Source organism: Thunnus thynnus, chromosome 8 (genome assembly GCF_963924715.1).
Source record: "Thunnus thynnus chromosome 8, fThuThy2.1, whole genome shotgun sequence".
NCBI classification, from domain to species: Eukaryota; Metazoa; Chordata; class Actinopteri; order Scombriformes; family Scombridae; genus Thunnus; species Thunnus thynnus.
Window position 1 is genome coordinate 21,196,103 of NC_089524.1, and position 20,800 is coordinate 21,216,902.

The following is a 20,800-nucleotide window of genomic DNA, read 5'->3' on the forward strand; positions in this document are numbered from 1 at the left end:
CGGGGAACCGTTGAGGTTTGAATTGTCCTCTGAAAACAGCGGCAGATGACAGGAGCTTGTGGCACTCGTCAACATCGTTGTAGCTAGATTTGCAATCTATTCGTTAGCTGGCTACCTCACATCACCTGAAAACAACTTTTTGTACACCAACTTTGACTCTTATCGTCGACTGAAAATGTCTAAAAAACAGATTTACTATTCTGACAAGTACAACGACGAGGAGTTCGAGTACAGGTATGATTATTGGCAACTAACGTCTTTTCAAGTAAGCCACCATCAAACTACGGTAAGATAGTAGTGTGGTGGCTCAACATAACAACATAACTGCTGGTTGCTTAATTTTGATGTGTCAATTTAGTAAAAGACAGCACAAGGGTAAGTAGGTTATTTGTCTTGACTAACTGATAACTTAGCTAAGTTAAGCTAACATGACTCAAACAACATCTGGCCCAATTAACGTTAGCCATGGCAACTGTAACGTTAACGCACACGTCTAAACTCGGTTTGTTTGAATGTTGTCCGGCTACTGCAATTCATATGCGTTAAAGTTAATGGTTAAAAAATGAGTCAAGCATTGTATTAGTAGTATCGTAAGTTGAGGCTTCGTGCGTTAATGCTATATTGTAGTTGGCTGCCTGAAATGGTTTGTTTTGCCGACCTGTTGTATAACACATTTTCTATGTCCTGGTGGGTCAGTTTTGAAAATCATATTTCTCGTCCCATAGGCATGTCGTGCTTCCAAAGCAGCTGTCTAAACTGGTGCCCTCCTCCCACCTCATGACAGAAGACGAGTGGAGGGGACTCGGGGTGCAACAGAGCCAGGGCTGGATTCACTACATGATCCACAAACCAGGTGAGTAACCACTGACTTAAAGGAGAGATTCACATTTTCTGAAGTCTGTCTTAAAATGTTTTAATTCTCACAATCTCATATGAATATTGAAAGAGCTACTGATGGCTGCAATCATTCCTCCTGTTCATAGGTGTTGTGAAGGGATCTTTATTTGGCACGTCTACAAGAGATATGGGACAAAATCCACCGTCGTCATTTATTAGTGCAATAAATGTATTGTGAAGCTCAGCCAAAGGGAATATATAGTTTCAGCGGTCTGTTAGACAAATCAAGCAGGCATCTTCCAAAGCAACAGTATTTTTAGAACCAAATTGCCTCTAGCTGTCACTATTTCCGCACTGCAGTTCACCAAGGAAATACTATCTGGGGAAATGCAATGAGGGAATTTTGTACTAAAAAGACTGTAACTATGGAAGATAAATACTTTTTTTGTCAAACTCTGACTTCTCATTCTTGCACAGAATAAAGACTGTGTATTTTGTCCGCCCCCTTACATTGTAGTCAGTTAGGAGGGGATCCCTTAATGACCAGTTTGTGGAGGAGAAATCATTACAGCAACCAGTTTCTCTTTCTATGTAGGCCTACATTTGGCATTTGAATATTGTATTAAGATAGACATGAAACATATTTGTAGGGTGGCAACAAATGATTATTTTCATTATTGATTACTCTGTTGATTATTTTCTTGATTTATCAATTAATTGTTGTGTGGTCCATAAATAAATGGTGAAAAATGTTGATTACAGCCCAAAATGACGTCCTCAAATGTCTTCTTTCCTCCTGACCAACAGTCCACAACCCAAAGACATTTAGTTTACTGTCATAGAAGACTAAATAAACTGAAATTTTTTTTTTTTTCTTAAAAATGACTCAAAATGATTAATAGATTATCAAAATAGTTGTCAATTAACCTTCTGTCGATCGACTAATCTTTGCAGCTCTACATATCTGACCCTATCCTTTTAATAGCTCCTAGCAGGTGTCATTAGGCTGTATTGAAAGTTAGGTGGACGTGGATCACAGCTGTGTGCATGACAATATACTGTATGGTGTAACCACTGTATTGTAGACAATGCTGACAGACATTTCTTTTTTGCTTCACTCTCCAGAGCCACACATACTGCTTTTCAGAAGACCTCTCCCAAAGGATTAAATGGGAACCATCTGTAACATACCTGCTACTATCTGTGCTGATCTGTATCGTCTTTGGACCATACATCTCTCCCATATACATCTCTACATGTGTTCTAATGTATAGTGTAGAAAAGCCTTAATTGTATTGTTTTTTCTCCTTTCAAACTCCCTCAATTTATAGAGGTAATGAGAGAGGCAAATAGCTTGATTCCACTGTGAATGATAACCTTATGAACAACACGATGGTGAAAGTTTGCCTGTCAATTGTACATTTTAATGCATTTTTTTAAATGTCTTTTGATGTCATTTTGTTGAGATATTGATTTATTTACTGAGAGGTCATACAGGCAGGAGGTTTTATTTTTCTCAAGCCCACATTTTTCCTAAAAGAGCTTTCTGTGTTTGAACACTTACTGTTCTTTAAACTTGTGTACGTTTAATGTAAATATATTATTTCTAGATACAGTATTATAAATTTTGACTGTGAGTCGTGGTTGATTCAACAAGTTCTTTGTTGCTGAAAGAACAAAATAAAATGTACTTCTTCACATATGTTTGCATATTTTTCTAAAAAATTACATTATTTTGTTTGAGTCTTTTTTTTGTAGGAGAGGATGATGTTCAATCAGAAACACTGACAACCAGCGGGGTGACGAATTCTGAGTGTCTTATTCCCAGGGAGTAGGCTGGGGCCCGAGCTTTGTGAACTGACACTTTCTCTGGATTATAAGTTCCAGGACCAGGTTTCTTGGTGGCATCTCTGGGAAAACTGTGACGCCCCAGCATGGAAAATGCTGGCTGTCGGGGCAGATAAACACTTGGGTCTGTACTGTTGTACCTGCAAGGCCCTGGTGTCTTGGCTAAATCCACAGATGGTCCTCCTGTGCTGAAAGCACCTGACATAGTGTAGCTTGCACTGGCTGGCTTGTTCGGTACTTGAGGGCCCATTAGTGGAGGGAGACAGTACTTATTCGGAGCAGGTACTGAATCGATGCTGCGGTAGCGTGTGCGAGAGCCCATTGTGTAGGATGGGGGCCTGCGCTGGAGGTTGCATGGTGGAGCTCTTTCAGGGCTGTATGAACCTGGTCCAGGTGTCTGGAAGAGCTCCTCTAGTGAAGAGAAAACAGTTGAAAAGTATAAACCATCAATTCAGCACCATCTGGTAGAGTCTGCCTGCGAAGGGGGGTTCAGATTGTCAGTTGCAGCAGCTGACAATGGATCTCTATTAGCAGTGTCAAAAACAGATGTCTTGTATAACGGTTCATTCTGTCACAATAGTGGAACTAGGAATTAGGCTGTTATTTATAACATAACTAATTTTTCAAAAAATGCACCCAAAATAAATACTTGTTATGAACAGGAACTTACTCTGTGCTTTCATTCTGCCCAACATTGAGTATGCAGGTGTGCCATCTCTTCCAAAGCGGGTCATTTTTGCATCAATGTGATACTGAGGCCCTGGACTGGAGTCAACACAATACACTGCAAGGAAAGTAAACATTTATCATAAGTCCAATATTGTTCCTCCTCTGTTGGTTTGGTCTGATCATGCAGTACTCCTAAAATAGACTTGAATTAATTTTAGAAGCAAAAGGTAAGAAATAACTACACAATTATGAGGTGTTGTCTCCCCCTAGTGGCTCAAACATGACATTACAGCACACAAGAATCATACCACTCTGATTTAGCCCATATGATGTATTTAAGAAGATGAAATCATTTTCAAAGATATATGTCAACTATTGTAACTATATAAATTATTACAAAATGCTTTGTAATGATTCTGTTGATACCTGTAATGCTGTTTTCAGTCTTTGAGATCAATGTTTGTTCCAAGACAACAACAAAGCATTTAATTACATAAACAATATTAATAAAACCTTCCACTGTAGCTAATAATGATCTTTGTTACAAGCAAGAGAAGGACTCACTATTGTCACTCATCCTGCCATGGAAAGAGTAAGCAGGGCTTGTTGGCTTGGTGAAGTCATGGCCCATAAATCCAATAGTGGGAGGAAGCCCATAGCGCCCAGGACCTGGTCCTAGAGACAAGAGGGAAGGATATCACAAAGATGAAGGGCCTACACACTTATTCACTATTTCACATACACATAAGGTGCCATAAATAAAATTTACATCGCATAAATGATACAGATTTAAAAGTGGCAACAGTTTTTCTTTAAATCATGGCTTCTGTAATCTATAGAAGCAGCTGTAGTTCCTCTGCAGCTTTGTGTACGATAGAAAAATAAGGCTGAGTGCAAGTAAATGTATTCCAGCATCAGTCATTGAGTAATACAGTGAACGTGGAATGTCTGTAAATTTGCAAAATAACATTTTGGATGACCCATTGTGAACTCCAATACTGATAATCCCAATAGCAATATGAGAGGCACAACACAAACAAGGATGTTGCTGCAGGCAGCACACAACAACAAGACAACCAAGGGAAAAGCATTACATCAGCATACAAGTGTTCAGCGGAGCAAGTGGGAGCATTTTTCACAGAAAAAGAGCGAGTCCTGGCAAGTCTGCACACTGAGAAATCCTCTCCTCTGCTCAAGTCAGTGTTCCCCCTTTGAAATTATGAAATGACCAATAGCAATGGTGCACACAATATTTATGTCCTTACATGAGGTGTTAAGTTACTTAACATGGTCTCACATTTGTGAGAATTCATCTTCCATTAATCGACTTACCTTTTTCTCTGCCTGCAATCGCTGGATATTTTTTCTCCATTTGGCTCTTTGTAAAAGTGATGAATGATCCTTCAGGAATCCCACAGTGACAGCAATACTACAAAAATATTCAACAATACTTCCCTGAAAATCCCCATAGCATGTAAATCATAACAAGAAGCAGAATAAGAAGATATTGACTGATTATTGTAAAATCATGGAAAAACCTTAAAGCTGTTCTTTTGTGTGTGTGTGCACCTTACCACAGATACAGTATATCCCCTTGAAGCAGGCTGAATACTTGAAATTTGAAAGTAATAAGATGAGCATCAGGAGAAACACCTTACTCCTTAATGCGTGCCCACCTGGATGGTCTTTCTTCAGACATCACAGTGATGTTTGTCCAGGATCCAGCATGAGGCATGCACTGGCTGTCATTGAAACCCAGAACCCTGACGATCCAGAATCAATCCCTCATTTCCTCTGAAACAATCAGGACACCTGAGACCTATAACACATATCAAAGTGTCAACAACAGAGCAGACTACGTTCTGGATAGGTTGGATAGGGTTTATCTATCTGCCTGTTTGTCCAAATGCTGGTGACAGGTGAATAGCCCTTTCCTCCGGAGAGGTGGATGTATAGGTGCACTCAGCTGGTACTTAGGAACAATGTCATCACTCCGATTCACTCTCATGTAACGCTAGCTCCCCCTGCAAACCGTGAAACCAAGATCCCCCTCTCCCCTCCTTTCTCTTTTCACTCTTTCTGCTCATCGCAGCGTGGAGACGCAATATCACTCTTCAGCCATGCATGCAGTTGCCACGGAGACTGCTGTGGATAGTCTTTACAGCCAAGGTCCCCTGCACTGCTGGCTTTATTGTCACTGCAGACAAACTTTTTCCATTCAGACTGGATGGGTAACTGCATGTGCATCTACTAAGAGCTTAGAGGGAGGGAAAGTTCCATAAGTTTTACCTCAAAGTAAGAGTATGCACTTTATGACATACTATACTGTATGATTATTTTCCCCCTACAAACACACATAAAGCCTCAACACAGATGCAGGGTCAGATGCAGTGCAGCACACCTGGAGCAGTTACAGGCCCCATTGATCTAGTCATAAATTGCCAACATACAGCTGGAATACGCTGCTGGAAATTAAACTAGCAACCCTCTGGTTTCTCATCGGTCAAACCGATTACCCAGATGCGGTTACAGTTTAGCCCTCTTTGATCTCCTCTAATCCCGGTGATGATTTGTAGTTGGGATTTGAAGGACTCGTTTCAAGGCCCGAGCTGCCAGTTGCCAGAGGCCACAGTAACCGAGAGGGTTGACAAGTGACATGTGCAGAAAACAAACATTAAACTTTAACAGGGTCTAACTCTTTCCCGGCTGCTGCTTTGGTAACCCGAATCTGTTGTTGGCAGTGACACAAACACATTCGGTGCACATCCGAACTTTAAGAGATGTATACAGTATGTACAAACCGATACGCACACATACATGCTTTCTGTCTCTTAGGGTCAGAGAGTCAGTTATCAAAGCAGAGGGCCCTCTGAAGCAGGGTTGTAATACAGCTCACTGCTGACAGGAAATTATCTCCAGACTTAACTAGCCTTTCAAAGGAAATGGAGCAACACAGCTTTCATAAACTGCACTGCAGATACATGCACTATAGTGCATCTGCAGAGATTGCACTGTTCTAAAAAGTAACAAGGCTTATGGTGTTTCTTTCCTGCTGTTATACAAAGTTTACTGGCCAAAGGAAAATACAGAAGGAGGAAGAAGATTAAACCTGGGCAACCCATGTTACTGATTGGATACATACTGTGAGTTCTGCTTGCTTGACAACAGCATCAACACTTGAGTGCGTAAAGGCAACGAAACCAAAACCCTGGATTGTATACAAATTTTATTCTCGTTTGTTTAAAAAGCACAATATTTGATATGAATATGGGCTACATTTAATCAAATTTGGTACATTTACAGAAATCCAAAACTTCATTCTTGATTTTTTTTTTAAGGTGATTGCTTCAAGAATCAAAATTTAACATAAACAAAATAGCTTATGAACTGTACAATCAAATCTCAAGGTAGGTATGGTGAAAGATGACTTGAGAGTAGATGTTGGTATCTTTGTGAAAAAACATTTGAGCTGGGGGTGGGGGGGCGTCCTGGTGAACCAGTGGTCTAAGATGCATATCTGTGAAGTAACTGTGAAGTCCATGGTTCGAGTCCGCCAGGGACCTTCGTTGCATGTCAGTTCCCCTCTTTCTCCCTCCTTATGTTTCCTGTCAATCTCTACTGTGCTGTCTAATAAAGGCAAAAAGCCAAGAAAATCTTAAAAATGAAAAACATTTCAGCTTATGTTTCTGTAAAGCATATGGGTAGCATATGTCTTTTTCCAGCAGGATACCAGTACAGGAATTTCATCAAACATTTCAGTAATTGGGTTAAAGCTTGCTATGAAAGAAAAAAAAAAGCCTCTGACAGCGCAAATCTTTTCTTTGAACTGAAAGAATCACAAAGTAACAGGGCGAAAAGTAAACTGTATGGGTGGGCAATGACAAAAAAATAAAAATGATATGACCTCTAGCTACAAATAAATACCACAGATAGAAAATATAACAAAATATTTTGCTTAAAGTCAGGTGTAATTACAAACATAAATACTTGATTATTTCTTCTAGTGATTATAAAGGCAGTACAGTGAATAACAAAGACGCTATGGTGCCTATTGGTGACTAGGAGTCTGGAGGAAGAAAAATGAAAGTCTGGAGGACACTAGCTCAATAACACTCACACACAGTCAAACATTCAACCACACACACACACACACACGCGCACACACACAAACTTATGAAAGCAACCACACTAACTTGTTTCCATTCAAAACAATCTATCACCTAATACACATACACTCTCACACAAAGTCACACTCTCATTCTCCAGACTCCACCGTCTCTTCCTTTCAGGCTGAGGAAGTCCCAAGTCTCTCTTCTCTTTCCATTCACTAGCATATTCACAAATAATGTACAATTTGGAGGTGGGTATGGCTTCACTCTGTGAGCGTTTCTGTGGATGACAGGAAAACAGGACACACTTTTGTTATAAGAGAATCTCAGACACTGTTTGTTTCTTCATTGAGCAATATCAAGACCTGTGGAGAAACCATGATATTCATTTGCCCTACAGTAGCAAACAGTTCATTCTTTTCACTTAATTATCAGGGACAAAAATTGACCCATAAATGCTTTTAAAGCCTAATATAGCTAATTCCTCTGTGCTATAGAACTCATTATTCTCAAAAAAACTATTAAAAACACATAAGTGAGCCACATTCTTGTATTGGCTGACTTCATTAAGCTGAATATAGGTACTGTTGTTTATTTTCAATCCTACATGCATCTTTCTGCTGCTGTAAATACTCACTAGAGAACCAAATGTGTTTTCATTTGTGTCTGAAAATAGTCCCCAATGAATGTATTTACTCTTCTTTTGAGCAATTTTTGCTAATAATGACAATGCCCAACGGTTTTAGTATATCCTTTAGCCTCTCTAAAATATGAAACAATATATTTATTGCCCTTATTTTTTAAGGAACAACTGAGCCTGGGGATCAGTGCTACAGATAGAAGTAGGCGGACAAACATATTGTTGGTTTTGGTCATGAAAATGCATAGATTATAATAAAACAGAACAAAAAACGTCAAGAGAGCAGCTTGTACCATCGCTCAGGGCTGTTTCTTGTGTCCAGTGTGGGTAGCTGGGTATCTGCTGGCAGGAGCACCTTTTGCTCTACATCCTCCCCGCCTTCAGGAAGGTCAAAATGGTCCCCTCCCTCTGCGTCAGCAAGGAAAGGCTCAGTGTCTGGGTCATATTCATAGGAGTAGTAGGACACCTCCGCCATGGACCCTTGCTCCTCTTCACCTGGAAAAATCAGGGACGGGTTGACAAAAGAGACACGTTTAACCAAATGTTGACAAGGTAGCCCTTTAATGGTAGATCACAATATCTGATATACAATGTGACATTCTTGATTTCATTGCTAAAGTGTTCATGGAGATGTTAATGGCTTGTATATCTCACACTCTTCAGCAGCAATACCCCATCACAGACAGTAGGTGTCCCTCCCTGCTTAAAATGTTGCATTCTCACATAGCATGCTTCTTCAAAATCACTCTTTTTAGATGATGGTATAGCTTTATTAGATGTTCATTGTACATAAGCACTTAATACAAGTCCCCTACTATCAGATCTTGCTTCTTTAAAGTTTGTGGCACACATTGGACTTTACCATCATGTCTAAACACACACACACATAAGTAATTTGCAAACATTTGATCGTTTGAATGGGAGACGAAAAGATTACACCAAACTGTATACAAATAACACAAAAATGTCAACTCATATGAAGCCTGCAAGTCTGTGTATCCATTATATGTTGTCCTCTGGTACAAGTTCACTAATAAGACAAGTCTGCACAGGGAAGCTAATTCCAGAGCTTCAGCTTCCTCCGCTGTTCCAGTGGAAAGTGTCAGTTCCTTGGCACAACCCGCCTTCACCTATTACACTCTCAGTGCACTTAGCGGGCATGTCGTCAACATTCTAATGGTTTACAATGACAGTGTTTTTACAGTACTTATTCAATTTAATCACCCGAGGGTTATCATATTGTAGGTGAGTGTGTGTAGCTGTGTAGGTGTGTTTGCCTGTGCGAGCATGCAATATGCGTATGTGTGTGTGCATATATAGTTATACGTGTGTGTGTGTTTGAGTGCATAACAGCATTCCTGTGGTAAGTGTGAAGCGTTAGCTTTTGTACTAAGGAGACCTTTGACTGAGAGCAGCTTTGTGGGCTGTAGCTACTGGGAGCTGCAGGCTGAGAAACAAGTCAGCGCAGGCTGTGCCACATCACACACACACACATACACACACACACACACACCTGTACACAGCTCAAACATTCATATAGGCAGACCTTAATGCAATTAATCTGTAACAGCTCACACATTACCGCATGCAATCCATGCACGCACTCTTCTGTAACTTGTGAATGACTGCAGCGCCTTTTTTGTTTTCATTGCCAAATGTAACACAGCTACATCCTCCCTCCGCACACGGCCAAACATCCTATCAGGAATTCTCTGGCTGCCTCTCTGGAAGTGGCAGCTGATCTAAGCTCATGGCAGAGCAACAATCAAGCCGGCAGTGTGAAACCTATCCTCCTATTTATCTCAACGATCGTAGACATGATGTGGTGCCAGGGGAATGTGGTGCCACACACCACACCTACGCATCTACTTTCCTCCTCACATCCTTTCTTTGCTCTTCTTTCTCTTTTCATCTTGTCTCCCACTCATCCCTCTTTCACTAGCTTTCTCCCCTTTCTTCTCTCAGTTTTACACCCCCTCCCTCACACTCTTTCATCTCTTTGTCTCTCACTCTGTAAATCTGTAAACTCCCATTCTCCACACACACACACACACACACACACACACACACACACACACACACACACACACACACACACACACACACACACGCACATTTCTAAAACAATATGCAAATGCTTATACATAACATACCAGCTATTTGCACATGCAGGCAATATGCCTAAAATCTTGACTTTATATATTTACATTTAACTGACACACAAGCCCAGATTGACCTATAATGGACGCAGTACCAGATTAGATTCCTGGAATATTTGAACTGCAGCATCTAGACAACGGACAGCACATGTTGCTGAAAGAACACTTACTGAAAAAGGTAAAAGCTATTGTATGACAGGGACAATGCTCATTAATCAACAGGAAAAAAGAACACTAGGCTAATTTTCATCTGCTATCCCTGGCCAGATGTTAAAGAGGCAACTTAAAATTAGAATAAAATAAAATATAAAATAAAATGTATGTAGGAAATACAGAGAACTCAGCGGCCTTAGCCTTAGCGGGGAGATGGAGGGAAAGTGGAGAGACAGAGAGAGGTGATGTGGAAAAATTGCAGGGAGAGTCTATGTGGGAGATGGGAGGTAAAGTGTGGTAGATGAAATTACCTGTGTGTACAGGCACTGAGGGCTGCTCAGTTTCCTGGCTCGCTACTCGTTGCTTGTCCTCCACTGTGGTCTCCACTGGAAATACAAACACAAACACACACACACACACACACACACACACACACACACACACACACACACACACACACGTTAGATTACTGGCATTTATGTGGCCACCACAACACCTAAAAAATGGTCATGAATTAAACAGAGTTTCAGTGTTGCATAATCTAAATACTGCCCAGAAGCATTATCCACCCCACTGAGCAACACTTCTTGGCAAAACAATGATGTACGCTCAGCCTCAACAGAGGCCTGCATTAAAATCTTTCTAAAAATAGCAGGGGCCAAACCACGGCCAGGGGGGGCCATGTGTGGAAACAAATTGTATCTTTTTCCTTTTCAAAATGGGGAAATGGTGGCATGGATCTCCACCACACAACCATACATAAACAAACAAGGTCAGGGAGCTGAGCTCTAAACAAAAATGCGATCCTTTTGATAATCTACAGCATGAACCCACTTGGCACAAAGTGAGGTCTTTTCCCACCAAAGTTTTGTCTATGCCTTTTCCCAATCTGCTCCAGAACATGAAGGCTCCTTTGTTGTTGGGCTGTGCGTCGGAAAGGAATGTGACAAGGATTTCAAAGGGCTGGACAAAAGCACTCTGTCATTTGGAGAGAGCCCTGTAATACAGCAGAGAGCGAGAGGGGGGGTGGCAGTAGTGGGGGGGTTGCGTCGGGGTAGCTCTCCTCAAAAAACTTATCCAGTAATCAGCTCAACACCTGAACAGCTGTTTCCACAGCTCAGATCACGGCACACACAAATGAGCATAGAGACACTTGGAGATGCTAGCAAACAGACACACATGTCCAATTACACACTCGCAGTAAGTTACAGTGCACACACACTCGTTTCCTCTGTAAGAAGGAAAAGTTCAGGCAAATGCTGTCAATGTCCGTGAGTTACAGCCAACCTACCGTATAAATGAACAGTATACTTTAGCTTCAGTAGAAATTCCTGCCAGCTATTTCCTGCTCAGGATCTTCACTGAACTAAGGGCGGACCTGATAAGCAGCGGTGTGAGATCTTAGCTGTTTCACATCTAAGTGATTATTTCCATCCAATTCTAGTAGTGTTAGCCTGATTTCATTTCAATTCAACCTGACATTTTATCAGCCAAGGAAATTGCGATCTTAATAATTAATGCAAATTCAACCAATCTCCGCAATTTTGCAAAATTCCTGCGATTTCTCCGCATTAAAAGTGCTACTAGGAAGATTTTGACATCAATATATCATGCAGTACATCAATATCCTCTATTTTGTATTGATATTGTGTTTGCCTGGGTCAGATTCACAGGAGTTCTGCTGAAGGCATTATGGCACAAAGTAAGCCTTTCCAAACAAAACTTGCTTTATCAACAAAAATAACTCCTCATTTACAGTTAGCAAGGCTCTTTAACCTCTCCCCGGACTCCTCATCAAAACAAAATCCATGCCGGTTGACTGGAAAAACGGCAAAACAGGAAGTGACAGGGTTTATGGGAAATGCGTTTTTTTTCCCCCACCCGCATTCTGTGAAGACCCGCCCCTACTCTGCCTCTGATTGGCTCTGATATTCTTAACCTAATCCTAACCATCTTAGTCCTCATGCCTGAACCTAACCAATGAAGGCAACGAGTATTAGCCAATCAGAGGCAGAATAGGGAGGGTCTTCGCAGAATGCAGGTGGAGAAAAAAATAAGGCATGGGATATGTAGTCTTCTCATGAGAATTAGGCTACCAATCGTTGCGCCAGTCTAATCAAAACAACCAACATGACATGTTATCGCATCACACATTCAGGTGAAATTACACGATAAAGAAAACAAACCTCTCTCATTTGCCAATGAAAATAACTGCGATTTTTACTTTGCAATCTTTGCCAACTCCCGCAATTTAACAAAAAAAAAAAAAAATCTGATTAAACTTTGCAAATTGCATTGTAATTTTGGAGAAAAGCTTGTGACAACAATAACAAAAAAACTAGGTACTGATATTTATATCTTTTTACGCTTATCAAAGAAATATGTCGAGTAGTTATTTCTGGCTATTATTTATGTACGTGGTACTACAACCACATTTTTCTCTTGCTATTTTTCATGAACTTTTCTACAGTAGGTAGTTAGCTATCTATCTAGGAAGATAATATCGTAGTTCTTAATCCTGCCTACTAAACTCTGATTGGTCGACTGTTTCTCCAGCTGGTGGAAACAGTCGTCAAAGTGACCGACACCAATCACTGAACTAATCTGAGATGTGGTTGGACATTCAAAGGTCTGGAACCAGGCTGTAGTAGTGAACAAGCATCAGCATGAGAGAATGGACTGTGTGAGGCAGCAGTCCCAAACCTCTGAACCACGTATCAAGTGATGTGCGATGAGAGAGTTCTTACTGTTAGGACACTGTGACAGTGGAACTTGCTTGATGCGTGTCCCGTTTCGACAGGCAAACACTTCCATCTGACATTGGTTCTGGTAGAGCTGCCCATCTGACCCACAAACCGGTTCCCCATCGTAACCGCAGTCCCTGTAGCAAGTGCAACGTTCAAACTGCTCCTCCTCCAGACAGCCAAACACATTGTTGCACTGGTTCGCCTGCACAAAACCTGCAGAAACATTTTTTGTTAGAGGCTGATGGAAGTGGGTGTCAGTGAATCATTAAGGGCACAGCACACATCTCACCTATCCACTGGTTGGTTGAGCTCTCCACCTCGTTGCAAGTGGGTCCATCACACAGCTCCCGTGCCAGTGGACTGCTCTCGCTCACGTTGTAGAACCGGGTAGCCTCGAAGGCTGCATAACAAGCACAGACCCACACCGGCACGTTCACACATCCACACACACAAAACAATGATGACGCTCACCATAACTAGCTCATAAACTAGAAAAATTCCAATTTCCACAAAAAAAAAGCCACTTCATAAATCATGGTGAGTTAGACGGTTTTCATGCTCTGTAACTCTTTAAAGAGCAGTACTTAAAATATTCATCAGAGGCACACCTGGTTCATAGTAGTCATAGATCTTGACCGGAACAGGCGCTGTCTTGCCCACAATGTATTCCCTGACAGCTTGAAAGGCCACACACGTCATACACTGGCTGGGAATCTGAGATGGGGTGACAAACACGGAAAAAAACACTTACAAAAAACAGGAAACATGCAATTGGTGATAGATGCAAATATGCACAGATATAAACAAATGTTTCTCCCCACCCTTATGCAGTCACTGATGATTAACGCTGTCCTCATCCAGCATCATCACACATTCAGTATGATTTCACATGTGCACAGCTGTAGTTGACACAGCAATGAAGAATTTGGACTGAACTCACCTCATCAAAGTAGAACAACACTTTTCTCCCATTTAACTCGTATCTCTTCAGACCCACTCTCTTGTCCATCAGCAGCTGTCGAGGAAGACACAATAAACTAGGCTCAGTACATAGAAAAACAAACAAACAAACAAACACAGTTGGATTTAAGCAATTCTGCTTTGTAGCCTTAAAAGGTTTTGACTTTGCTGTGTCCTGGAATTTGTTTAGAAATTCTGTAGTGTGTGTGTTGTTATCTAAGGTGGGAAACATTTTTGTGAGTGATTACTAGTGTTGTACACCAGCTGAACATGTTACATGCCAACATCCTCATTTAACATACTAACAGTTAAATAAGCCACAATCTATTCATAAAAACCAAGAAGGAACATAAACATAGCTCTCCCTTGTGCATTACATCTATGGGATGGTTTAAATATCTAAAATTATAACCGATTAATAGTACAAAATACACATCCTGGCTTGTAGTGACTACAGCTGGTGGTACATTTGATTCCAAACAACATAAATGAACATGGATGGTAGCCACTGACAAGGACATGAATAGCAATCAGCACCACAGTGGACTGGACAGCTCCATCTCATGCTAATCAAGGTTTAATATTTACACAGAATTAAATATAAAGTTTTGAACATCTAACAAAAACACTGGGTTATGTTAATCCAAGACTAAAGATAACCCTGGATTAACGTGTCCAAATGCTCTGAGAAACTATGAGGAAATCCCACTTTGCACATTCCAGGATCTCTGCTATCATAAATCCTTAATCCCCTTCGCCTACATGTATACTTCAAGTGTATTAAAATGCATTATGTTGTACAGTGCCCTTACCACCCAACAGTAGAGTCCACATGGTCTGCATTTGCTCTGTGGGCCACAACTGGAATGTAAACCATATGCATTCTGCCATAACGTGACGGCTGGGGTGCAGAATGTATTGGTCACCAATCAAGGACTGGGACTATAATAGTTGAAATCAACAAGGTATTGTAGTTTTCCTCTGGGATCACCTGCTCAGTGTTTTCTACTTAGTGTGTACCTGGTATTTTGTGAACCATGTACACAAATGTATAGTTGGGTCAGACATGCATGACCATATCTAGTAAATATGGAGTGTATGAATGAGTAACGAGGAAGCTGTTTACTGCAAATCTGAGTGTGTGCATAGAGAGCCAGCGGAGTTAATTCCCCCCACAGGGGGATTTTTCATTCTGTCAAAGGTGGCAGCCTTTGGACAGCAGGGGTTTATGAGGTGCTCAGCCTGAGCTGGCGCCACCGAGACACACACACGCACAACACTCTGTCTCTCTCTCTCTCTTTCACACACACACACACACACACACACACACACACACACACACACACACACACACACACACACACACACACAAACACACAAACACACATACACACACACACGCACTATACAATTGGTCTCTGTTTACGACTGCATTGTTTGTCTATCTAGCAACAAAAAATTGCCAATGAACTCCCATAGCTCAAATGTTATACCCGCGGTGTGTTCTGGGTCGTTAAACAAAGCTCATTATATTGGGTGATAAGATGCCATGGCTGTGGTAGCACCCAGTCAGTCACTGGACTAATCATTCATGACTACAGCATCCATGCAAGCAACTAGACATGACTATAGAAGCCAAGCTTGCCACCATAAATTGAGGAATGTAAGTGGCAGTCGGGTAGGCAGCAGTAAAACTCCAAGGGAGGCCAGCAGGGGTGTAAACTGAGCTTGTTAGCCACTACAACTCAGGTCAGCCTCAACTGACACACACCCTGTAGTATATATGTGCACGTATGTGTATGCGTGTTTAACATCTCCCCAGGTAGCCACAGAGGTGGCTCTTTTAGAGGTGGAAGCCTGCAGACTAAGGCCCTATAACTGTCTAGTAATGAGGGACAAACTTCTGATGGGTGGCTGGGGAGCTGACCTGCATCTAGCCCTTACATTTCCCTCCTCCTTCTCTCTCTTTCCATCAGTATAATCGTTCCTCAATTGACCCATCCATCCTTCCTCTGTTACTCCTTTAATCCAGTTCTCTGTTACTAAAATATATGTCTGTCCATTATGTACTCTACAGAAGTTTTCTCCAACGTCTTAACCTCACATGGCACAAGGAGGCGTGTGTGTGTGTGTGTGTGTGTGTGTGTGTGTATGTGTGTGTGTGTGTGTGTGTGTGTGTGTTCAGACTTGCAGGCTCAGAGAGGCCCAGTGGCCTCTGGCCCCAAGACATTGTAACTCTACATGGCCTGAGTTGGCTGTTCTTTTTCTTATCATACCAAAAAAAAAAAAAACACCATAAAAAAAGACCCTCATCTTAATGACCACTCCCGTGACTGCTAGAGTACAAACACGTGCACGTTGCACATGTGCGTAACATCCAGCACTTAGAAGGCCTTGTCCTCATTTTAAGGAAGTGAAGTCCTCTGGAGCATCACAGAGGAAATGTTTTTCCTGTTGTGCCACATAACTTCTAACAACGACGAGAATGTCAGGTAAACACTTGGCTGCTTCCTGCTCTGACAAATATTTACATCAAAACACCTGTACGGCAAGAATAATATCCAGCATGTGTGTTTGTTTATGTCAGTATGTTAAGGGATGCATCCTGTGTAGGTGTGAATGTGTACACATGAGCCTGGGGTTTGCAAAGGAGTCTGCAAAGGAAACAGGAGGAGGATAAATTCCATGACATACTGCTCTTTGTCAAATGGCCTCCAGATGTGGATGCATCTGTCTCTTCCTACCTGCCTTCTGGTTTGGCCACTTACTTGACTACTTGCCTAGCAATCTGTGAGCCACTATGACCAACAACAATGGATGTCCAATCCCAAAACCTTTGATTAAGTGTGTGCATGTGTGTTAATGTGATTACATACCCTCTCTAGACTTTCCACATCTGCCCGGAAACCGGAAATCATGGGAACTTCTATGACGGCCATGTTTGATGAGCCTGAATGCAGCCACCTAGACAGAGAATTGGTCAGGATGAGGTTTGGAGGGGGCGCTGTTAGCAGCAGAGCTGTGCATATGTGTATGCCCAGTTTCTGTACTTGTACAAAGTGTGTGTGTGCATTCTACCTGGCACAAACTTCTAATGAGATGTGGAAGTCCATTTTGTCCTGGTGGGCTGCTGGGTCGTCGTCGTCGATGGGCGCCCGCCGCTTCCGGTTGAGCTCAGAGCGGTTGTCGGCACGGCTCCGGGAGCGCGAGGTAGGATGACGGGAGGAGGGGGGCTGTAGGTGTCGCTCCTGAAAAGGCTCTTTCAGGTCAACCTTGAGCTGGAAGGCTGGCTTGGATACTGGGTCGGGTACGTTGTAAGAAACATCAATCTACAGGCACACAGAGAGCAGTGGTTGAAGTGTGTTTAAAACCAGGCTTTTTCTAGAGGAAAATTTTCCAGAGGAAAAAGAAAACAAAGATGGTCAGACTTTTGTGATCAAGGTTCCCGGCTATAAAGTGATCATAGTTTTTGATGAGATTGTTGCCTGCTAAATTCACCTTTGCTTTCACTGCCTTGGTTGTTTGTTAGCCCCTGTATTGCAATGTTCTTTCTAAGCAAATATTTCCTTTTGTGATTAGCACATTAGGTCCTGGGGCGGCATTCCCAATTTGGGATATGGAGGATATGACCAATAACAAGCTGACACCCATAGAGACATATTGTATGTCAGATCAACTGATAGTTTGTCATAATGTCTGCACTCAAGGCAGTCTTCATTTGTTTGCCAGATGTTTGGTATGTGTTTGAGGCAGCAATTTGTAAAAAAAAAAAAAAAAAAAAAATTCATGAAAAAATTAATTCATAAAATTTTAAAAAACTATGTGAAAAACACAAGTTTTGGCACCGAGGACTGGCAACAAACTACTTAGAATGCAAACATTAAGGACCTCCGGCCTAGAGAGTCAGGAGAAAAAAAAACTTAGGCAGCACTTTGAAGCATAAACCACAAATCATATTCACTGGACACAAGACATGCATTCAGCAGACTACTATTTCAGCCTCAGGACAACTCGCTGCTTTGATGTGCTTTTTAATTTCACAGAAGATTATTATTCCCAGAACTGTACACATTCTGAATAAATCATCTAGTCTGATTTGAGACCTTTGCAAAGCTACTAAATGATAATCCTGAGGCACAGGATATATACTCATCACATACTGTATGTCTACAAACATACACACAGGCGGGTCTCTTTGATTGCCCCGCTCTTGTATTTCATTAGAGCCCAGGTGCTGCTGCCCTGAGGGGCTGTCAGAGGGGTGTGTTGATGCACAGAGAGGTGTGGATGGAGGGAAAGAGGGGAGAGAGGGAAAGTAGAAAGGTCTGAAGAAAGAAATTGTGTGTTTGTGTGTGAGAAACTTGCTGTGGAGAACAAGTTGGAAGACGTTTTAGGCATTGCACAGCAGAACACAACATCCGCTGTTGTAGCTGGCTCTGCCTCAGTCAAATCTCAGTCATATCTCACATACATGTTTCCGAAAATGGGACTGTAAACATCTTTGATTACATGTGCTTTTTCATTCATGCCTTGTTTGGTTTTCAAGCGGACAAACGTTTAAACATGGGTGATAAGAAAAGAGGACAGATCATCATCCAGCAAAAAAAAGAAAAAAAAATGACTTCTATTGTTTATGAAAGGGGCTTTTGTTTGTCCGTGACAAGGTAGGACGTAAACAGCATCCTGTCCAGGGGACCACAAGAATCAACAGGAATGATCAACACATAACAAAACAATTGGCTAAGCTCTACCAGATTACTCCAATTTACAGGGAGAAATTTGGGCATTATGGGGCAACAGCAACTGACTCTCCCCTGCCGGCAAATTCTTGCTGTGAGCCGATGAAGTAAGCGCAACATTACAGTTCCTTTTTGAGCAATGTTCAAGACTGCAAATGTGTCTGTGTGTGTGTGTGAGAGAGAGAGAGCTTGTGTGTGTAGCACTACAATACCTGCATGAGACAGCAGCCTTCTCCTTTAGCGCTGACAAAAAGGCCTGTGGGGATACTGGGGATCTGAAAAAAAGAGAAAGAGAGAGAGAGAGAGAGACAGAGAGAGAGGGGGAGAGAGACACAGACAGACAGAAGAAAGAGGAGAAACAAAGACAGTCAGAGGGGGCAGGGAGAGGTGAATGAGTCATTTATCAAGCGAATGAATGCTGTAGGCTGCTGCACTGCCACTAGTGGTTCCCTGGCTACTAACCAGCAGGCCTTAATTGCCCCCAATTAAGCTGACACCACTAATCTCAGCAGAGGAACATGCCCGGCAGAGAGGACGTACTGCACTCTCACCTGAACTGCTCTGGCTGACCTCACACCACAGTGCCCTGACCGAGGTAGTCTGTGCCGTGCCCACATTGTAAAGTTTGTAATGTGTGGGCAAACAGGCCAATAAAGCACAGTTCTTAAATCAGACAGACCAACAAGGTGCTTTTGGGAAATCCAGCCCAGTTAAGTGCGGTTTGGTTTGGCAGTATGTTTTGGCTACTAAACAGCCGGACCTGGAAACAGAGATTAATGTTGAATGCCAGAGTGTGGCTCTGGTAAATAGGCACTCATCAGTCACTGTAATTAAGAGGGAAACATTACTAAATTGTATTAAAGTGCAGTTTCTCTTTAGTGAAACGACCACTCTGAAGTGCCTGAAATCATTTACGAAGCTGCCATTTTTTTGTATCACAGTTTCACTTCTTTAAATATTAAATAAATAGATTATGTCTGCACACAAAAACACAAAGGAAGCAGCCATAAAAAAAGCCCCACAAAGTATGTGTTTACCTTGGCGCTCTGAAGGAGTTTCTTATTGTCCCTGTTGAGCTCAAACGTCTCCTGGAAGTCGAGGTTGGTGGAGGCCAGTGAGATGGTGAGGTTGACCCCTCCTACGTAGGACAGGATGGCGTACTCTGATAGAGCTTGCAGAGCTACACATGTGTCCTGGTACAGGGGGTTTAAGAAAAGTCAAGTTTACACTGATGCTGCTGCTGCAAGTGTTTGATCCAAAAAGGAAAGACAAGCCAGGGAAAAAAAGGGCTACCTGTGTGGAAGAGAACCCGCCCAGGGCATTCCTCTGCTGGGAGAGCCATTTGACCACAGGCAGGGCAGACGCTACATCCCCGAGGAGGGTGTAGGTCAGAAGACCGTAGGCTGTCATCTCCACCTCTGCTGACACCACTGTGAACAAACAATAATTAATTATCAGGATTCTTATTTTGATTCTGAGTTTTATTTGTATACCAGGATGACAGGAGGAAAAACTAATATAATGGGATAATAGATCTGTACTCTATGTACTATTTCCAATAGATAGTCAGTACTAAATTCTAATAGCTGTACAGTGTACCAGACTGTGAGAGGCCATCACTGAAGCCCATGAAAGTGTCTTCATCTGTCATAGTGCTGCCAGTCAGGCTCCAGTGGGTGAGTCCGTCTGCATAGACAAACAAAGTGAGATAAATACAGAGAGGGGGGAGGGGGCATCCTGTATCATATGAATCACTGAAATAACATTTTAATTTTCAGTATCTTTCAACAAACATGCAACCAAGTCCTGTGCCTTTATTGTGCTTGGCAACTAAAATAATTGTGATCAATTGTCCTCCAACTTCCCCTAAACTCAGACAAATCTGCCAGAACTTGCAGAAAGTTTACGTCAAGAGGAAGAGAAGGAAATGGCCAAAGGA

At 41.9% G+C, this 20,800-nt stretch overlaps 3 protein-coding genes across 4 annotated transcripts in view; 1 reads left to right on the plus strand and 2 right to left on the minus strand.

The window, feature by feature from the left end:
- The first annotated feature begins 33 nt into the window (after positions 1-33).
- On the plus strand, positions 34-2,535 carry cks2 (CDC28 protein kinase regulatory subunit 2). Its single transcript, XM_067597116.1, has 3 exons — positions 34-234; positions 726-853; positions 1,963-2,535. The coding sequence occupies exons 1-3, from the start codon at positions 176-178 to the stop codon at positions 2,004-2,006; spliced, it is 231 nt and encodes a 76-aa protein (XP_067453217.1). The 5' UTR covers positions 34-175; the 3' UTR covers positions 2,007-2,535.
- Positions 2,536-2,593: 58 nt separating this feature from the next.
- cimap1d (CIMAP1 family member D) lies at positions 2,594-3,520 on the minus strand. Its single transcript, XM_067597115.1, has 2 exons — positions 3,356-3,520; positions 2,594-3,096 (listed from the first exon to the last, which is right to left on the minus strand). Exons 1-2 carry the CDS (start codon positions 3,486-3,488, stop codon positions 2,609-2,611), a joined length of 621 nt encoding a protein of 206 aa, XP_067453216.1. The 5' UTR covers positions 3,489-3,520; the 3' UTR covers positions 2,594-2,608.
- Positions 3,521-6,562: 3,042 nt separating this feature from the next.
- cpamd8 (C3 and PZP like alpha-2-macroglobulin domain containing 8) overlaps positions 6,563-20,800 on the minus strand; it is a 42,559-nt gene continuing 28,321 nt past the window's right edge. For both annotated transcript variants that reach the window (XM_067597119.1, XM_067597118.1), the window contains 13 exons: positions 20,461-20,547; positions 20,155-20,291; positions 19,899-20,054; positions 19,074-19,136; positions 17,201-17,451; positions 16,999-17,086; positions 14,103-14,177; positions 13,771-13,876; positions 13,452-13,562; positions 13,163-13,375; positions 10,727-10,801; positions 8,397-8,598; positions 6,563-7,743 (listed from right to left, as the gene is read on the minus strand). In XM_067597119.1, the coding sequence (XP_067453220.1) occupies position 7,743; positions 8,397-8,598; positions 10,727-10,801; positions 13,163-13,375; positions 13,452-13,562; positions 13,771-13,876; positions 14,103-14,177; positions 16,999-17,086; positions 17,201-17,451; positions 19,074-19,136; positions 19,899-20,054; positions 20,155-20,291; positions 20,461-20,547 (1,565 nt within the window). In that variant the 3' untranslated portion in view covers positions 6,563-7,742. The remainder of the gene's footprint in view (positions 7,744-8,396; positions 8,599-10,726; positions 10,802-13,162; positions 13,376-13,451; positions 13,563-13,770; positions 13,877-14,102; positions 14,178-16,998; positions 17,087-17,200; positions 17,452-19,073; positions 19,137-19,898; positions 20,055-20,154; positions 20,292-20,460; positions 20,548-20,800) is intronic.